Genomic DNA, 5846 nt, shown 5'->3' with positions numbered 1-5846 from the left:
CCATGATGGTGGAATGGTTGAGCACTTTGGATATTTCTATGGACTTTGTTGTTTATTTCAAGGCATATGATCAAATTGGAATGATGAATGGTTTTTCATGTGGTTGCTTTCAAGGCTATTAGTAGATTGTTTGTAACTTTTTAAGTCCGATTATGCTTGATTTGACTCTGATGGAACTAATTTGGTAGTAGAATCTCTATTTCAATTTCTATCTTCTTCTTTTCTCTAGTTTTTTTCTATCTTAATAATCAATTGATTTGTCATGAGTCGACTTCTTTCACCTTCTTTTTGTAATTTAGGTTAACCTTACATGGTTTAATTATCTTGTGTGTTTTAAATCTATTAAGCTATTTACTTGACAAAGTCACCTTCACTGAATATGTCCCTTGGGTATGCGACGAATGCAAGGAGAATGAAATCACTAGAACAATGAATTCTGATGTTGTGCCACATGTAACAGGTTTAGTAGAGCATAGTCATGCTGCAAAACCTGTTGAAGATCCTATTTAGAGGGGAGCAAATATCTCAGAGATTATTCGGAATTTATTGTTGTATACATTGTGAAAAAAAATATTCGTTTTGTTGCACATTTTCTGGCAGGGGTTGTTATAACATTTGGAACAACAAGTATACGCTTGACAGAGTTGTTGCTCACCTCAACGACAAAGCAAGTCAAAGTGTATCTGAATAAGCAAAGATACTTCAACTTCATCTTCACTTTGAAATGGTTTCAAAACACGATTTATCGACTAAGTATTTCAAAACACCAGAGGCTATTGTCGATGACATTGAATTGTTTTTCTTCCCCTCGGAGGCAAGGTAACTACTTTATATGTTCTACATTTTATGCTTAGTGCTATTCATCAAATTCGCTTTGTTTTCATTTTTATTTTCCCTGTACAAACACCAAGATAAATTTGATAGTATGGTTCAAGAAATGATTGGTGGAGAACATGCTCTCCGAGCATTAACACCATATGGGGAGCTATTGGTTTTCACATCCACAGAACTGCCCTGTGCCACTGGAGTAAGTTTTTACTTATTTCGTGTTTTCATTAGATGTTATTTCATGTTCATTGATAACTTATTTGAGAAACTTGTTGGCAGGATACCAACGGAAATGCTACTTATGGGGCATTTTCAGAGCGACACAAGGTTCTAGTAGCCGTCTACTACTACCAAACAGGATTCAAACTCTTGACAATGTTTTGGCTGCTAGAGATGCTGTGAACGATAGGGCCCCTACTGAGGACTATGCACAAGTTATGACGGATGAGTTGGGAAGAGGCAAGAGGATCAGAAAAATAATTGCTAAGTTGGATGACTATATATGTTTGTAGTTGGGATTAAAGTTGGGTGGTATTAGAGTTAGCCAAAAGGACTAGGGAATCAATATGAGCTTCTTTATCCACCATTTGACTGAAATTAAACTTTGCGATGGACAAAACAAAAGTTTCGTATTATTCACTATGTTTCGGATCTTAGTATTGCTGGCTTTTGAGGATTTCTTGATTTTCAACAAATGTAAATAGTTTTTCTTTCATCAATGATGTTATGTGAAATGTTACCATATGTAATATATCATCTGTTTAGCTATACAAGGTCGTTTTTGTGGTACATTCACATTTCACAGTATGGTATTCTTATTATTGTAAATGACTCATCACAATTAATTGTTGATTAATTAAGAAATGTGTTAATTGGTTACTTAATTTGAAAAGTGCTTTTGTCCATACTAGACCAACCATTTATGTTTGATCAAGATTTCAAAAGTGTTTCTACATGTTCTCAAATAGTAGCAATAACAAATAGTCATAACAAACGACTGCATAAAGTTCAAATCCAAGCGAAAAGCTTCCCTAGATTTTGCTGAGTAAATCAAAGTCACAAGACGACGACAACAACAACAACATAGTAATACTTAATGGTGATCACAAAATAAAGTGAAATTTGGAGACGTTTAGACGACGACAACAACATAATAGTACTTAATTAACGCTACCCTTTACTTCGACCTCGACTGTAACGCTACCCCTTACTTCGACCTCGACTGTAACTTACCCCTTTACTAAAGTAATATCTTAAGCTTCTCTCTTATCCCTTTTCTAGCCTAATCTAATTTCACTATTCTATTAGTCAAGATTATTTAAAGAAAATCTAACAGACGTAGGAAATATCAATAAAAAAGTGATCAAATAGGAACTCTTGAATTATTTTTAAAAGTTTCTGTATGAATGGCAAATAAGTTGAAGCAGGTAATTAATTCTCCCTCTATTTAAATTTATTTGTCTTATTTTCTGTTTTAGTTTATTACGTAAAGAATATCTCTTTCGTAATTATGCAACTCTTTAATTTCAAATTCTTGCTTGGCATGTTCAAAATTACAAGATTAATTAAAGGACAATTTTGTTCATAATACATAATTTAAATGTAAGACTACAAAATTCAAACATCTTCTTAACTTTCTTAAACTCTGTGTCTGGTCATACCAACACAATCAAATTGAAACATAGGAAGTATTAGTTAGGATGATTAAGATATAATTTGGTTAGTAATATACTAAATTTGTCTTCTTACATGTTCAAACACACTCCAATTCCTCTCACATTCAGACGAGCAACAAGTTAGACTTAGAACTTTGATAGAAAACTTTTGTAAGTGTAGAATGGAAGAACCATATTGCTCCCACCATTCAACCTGGTGTTGATTTTCATTTATGAAATTATGATTCTTAAATTTAAAAAACAATTTTTTTTTACTTTGCAAAAGGTTCACAAGCAAAAGAACAATTGAGAAAGATGTCAACTTACTCATGACAACTTATTTGTAAATTCACACCATAAATAGTAAAGGCTCGAACTAAAGTGTCTCAATGATCTAGTGTTCATTGAATACGAGACATTTGAGATGTCTTACAATTCTCGAAAATTAATTGATCCAAATTCTTTTGATGGAAGTAATGAGTCCAATGAATGGCTAATTAGAGTCTCTAAAAATCATAGATATAAACATGTATTTTTATGGAGAATATGATATTACTTGGGGTAATGTTGTTGAGGTAAGTGGAGTGGTGAAAACTTTTATGGGTTGGAGGGGAAGTTCAAACTTTTATGAGCAAAAATTAAAAAGAAGCATGTACAAGACAATCCCTAATTAATGAAATGTGAGGATTATGATGGAGAATATTTTGAGAATCTTATTCTTGATGAAGAATAAATATTCTTCTTTTCGGTTAAATAATTATGGCCTTCGTTTCTATTTCCGCTTATCACCAAATCCAAATGAATCCGGATGTTGAATGAAAGTCTACATTAAAACAAAGTATGGCTTATATAAATCATTTTTGATTGCTTATTTGTTGTAACAAATGTCCATCCCTTCACATGTTTAAGAATCATGTCTTTGAGAGTATTTTTTTTGGCAAGTTTGAAATACTTAAGAGAGGGTTGATATGTTGAGTGCTAAGTTGGAAGTAAGGTTTTGAAAAAGTAAAGGATTTATTTGCTAGTGATATTGAGTCTCACAAAAACTATAGTGCTCGTTAGTCTAACGTTCCATGAAAGTGCATCATTTTCTATAAGCCCATAATAGTGGAATGATGGAACACTTTGGGGTTCATAAGACACTAAGACATTTTGACGGAAAAAATTATTGGCCAAACATGAGATGGAATGTAGAAAGGATGCATAGTCAATGTCCAGAACACAAGCAAACTAATGTTGCCTCAAGGTTTATAACACCTTTGATTAATTCTGAATGGACCTTAGTTGGATATTTCTATGGACTTTGTTGTTTCTTTCAAGGCATATTATAAAATTGGAACGATAAATGGCTTGTCATGCCGTGGGTTTCTAGGTTATCAATAGATCGTTTGTAGCTTTCTAAGTCCGATTATATATGCTAATTTTGACTCTCTTGTTTGTTGTTCTAGTTTGGTATACTGATTGTGGACATGATTACTCAAAACTTGTGTCGTTGAACTGATATTTTCTGTGTTTTAAATCTCTTCAGCCACTGCAATGACAATAAATTCCCAATCAGGAATTCTGATCTTTTCCCACCTGGAACGGATCTAGTAGAGCATAGTCATGACATACAACCTGTTGATGATCCTATTTGTAGGTGAGGAGGTGTCTCACAGATTATTCGATTGCGTGATAATTTATGGACCTGTGAATGAAAATGTCTGTTTTCTTGCACATTTCTTGCAGAGGTTGTTTTAACGTATTGAATGAAAAGTATGAGCTTGACAGAGTTGTTGCTCACCTCTCCGACAAAGAATGCCAAAGTGTTTCTGAAAAAGCAAAGCTACTTTTACTTTATCTTCACTTTGAAATGGTTTCAAAAGCTGATTTATGGCCTGAATATTTCAACACATTAGAGGCTAATGCTTATGACATTGAATTGTTTTTCTTCTCCTCGGAGGCAAGGTAAATACTGTATATGTTCATCATTTACCTGTAGTACTTTTACTCAAATTTGCTTTGTTTGTCATTTTAATTTTCTCCATACAGGCATAGGGAGATATTTGATCATTTGGTTGAAGATATGATTGGTGGAGTATATGATCTACGAGCATTAATGCCATATGGGGAGCTATTGGTTTTCACATCCACATAACTGCCCCTGCCTCACTGAAATTAAACTTTGCGATGGACAAACGTTTCTTATTATTCACTATGTTTCGGATCTTAGTATTGCTGGATCTCGAGGATTTCTCGATTTTCAACAAATGTAAACAGTTTTTTTTTCATCAATGATGTTATGTGAAATGTTACCATGTGTAATATGTCATTTGTTTAGCTATACAAGGTAGTTTTGGTAGTACATTCACATTTCACAGTATGTTATTCTTATTATAATTAACTGTTCATTAATTAAGAATTGTGTTATTTGGCTACTTAATTTGAAAAGTGCTTTTGTCAATACTAGAGCAACCATTTATGTTTGATCAGGATTTCAAAAGTTTTTCTACGTGTTCTCAAATAGTAGCAATAATACATAGTCATAAAAAATGACCGCATAAAGTTCAAATCCAAGAGAAAACCTTCCCTAGATTTTGCTGACTAAATCAAAGTCACAAGACAACGACAATAACAACAACATAGTAATACTTAATGGTGATCTCACAATAAAGTGGAATTTGGAGAGGGTAAGACGACAACAACAACATAATAGTACTTAATTAACGCTACCCCTTAGTTCGACCTCGACTGTAACGCTACCCCTTACTTCGACCACGACTGTAACGCTACCCCTTTACTTAAGTAATATCCTAAGCTTCTCTCTTAGACCCTTTCTCAGCCTAATCTAATTTCACAATTCTATTAGTCAAGATATTTGAAAGAAAATCTAACAGACGTAGGAAATATATTGAATAGGATGTCTTAAAAAAAAATTAAAAAGCTTCTGTAGCTCCATCCCGTTTACTAGATTCTTCATCAATCCTAAATTGTTTCTATTTACATCATGATATGTCTCAAACATTTTCCTCACTCATCTTCTTTGTTTTAGTATTTTTTTTTTGTTTGTTATAAATTATTTGTGTTTCTTTTTACATGTAAGAATTTCAATAAAATTTTGAAAACTGAGATCATGCTTTAGTTTTACTCGATGAAGAAGCTAGGCTATATGGAGAACTTGAATTTTTTTGTACTGATTCTATATATATTTTTTTATCAATATTGTTATGATTACGGTCCTAGGAAGAATGTGTACGTTGTATTTTTTATTTTCTATTTTTTCTCCCAATTAGACTTCTTTAATTTATATTTTTATTTGGGCTCAAATTAGTCATTTGTGACTTTATTGAAAGTTTGTTGACTACTAACCAAAATAGAAAATTT

General features: G+C 32.7%; 1 protein-coding gene across 1 annotated transcript; it reads left to right on the top strand.

Annotated features, from left to right (window-relative positions):
• The first annotated feature begins 724 nt into the window (after positions 1 to 724).
• Positions 725 to 4620, top strand: LOC107060268 (uncharacterized). The gene is made up of 6 exons (XM_015307948.1): positions 725 to 819; positions 925 to 1027; positions 1108 to 1226; positions 4012 to 4122; positions 4212 to 4430; positions 4515 to 4620. Exons 1-6 carry the CDS (start codon positions 725 to 727, stop codon positions 4618 to 4620), a joined length of 753 nt encoding a protein of 250 aa, XP_015163434.1.
• The last annotated feature ends 1226 nt before the right edge of the window (positions 4621 to 5846 follow it).

This window comes from Solanum tuberosum, unplaced genomic scaffold (genome assembly GCF_000226075.1).
Source record: "Solanum tuberosum cultivar DM 1-3 516 R44 unplaced genomic scaffold, SolTub_3.0 scf00070, whole genome shotgun sequence".
In the NCBI taxonomy this organism is placed as follows: domain Eukaryota; kingdom Viridiplantae; phylum Streptophyta; class Magnoliopsida; order Solanales; family Solanaceae; genus Solanum; species Solanum tuberosum.
This window is presented reverse-complemented; position numbering and strand designations above follow the sequence as displayed.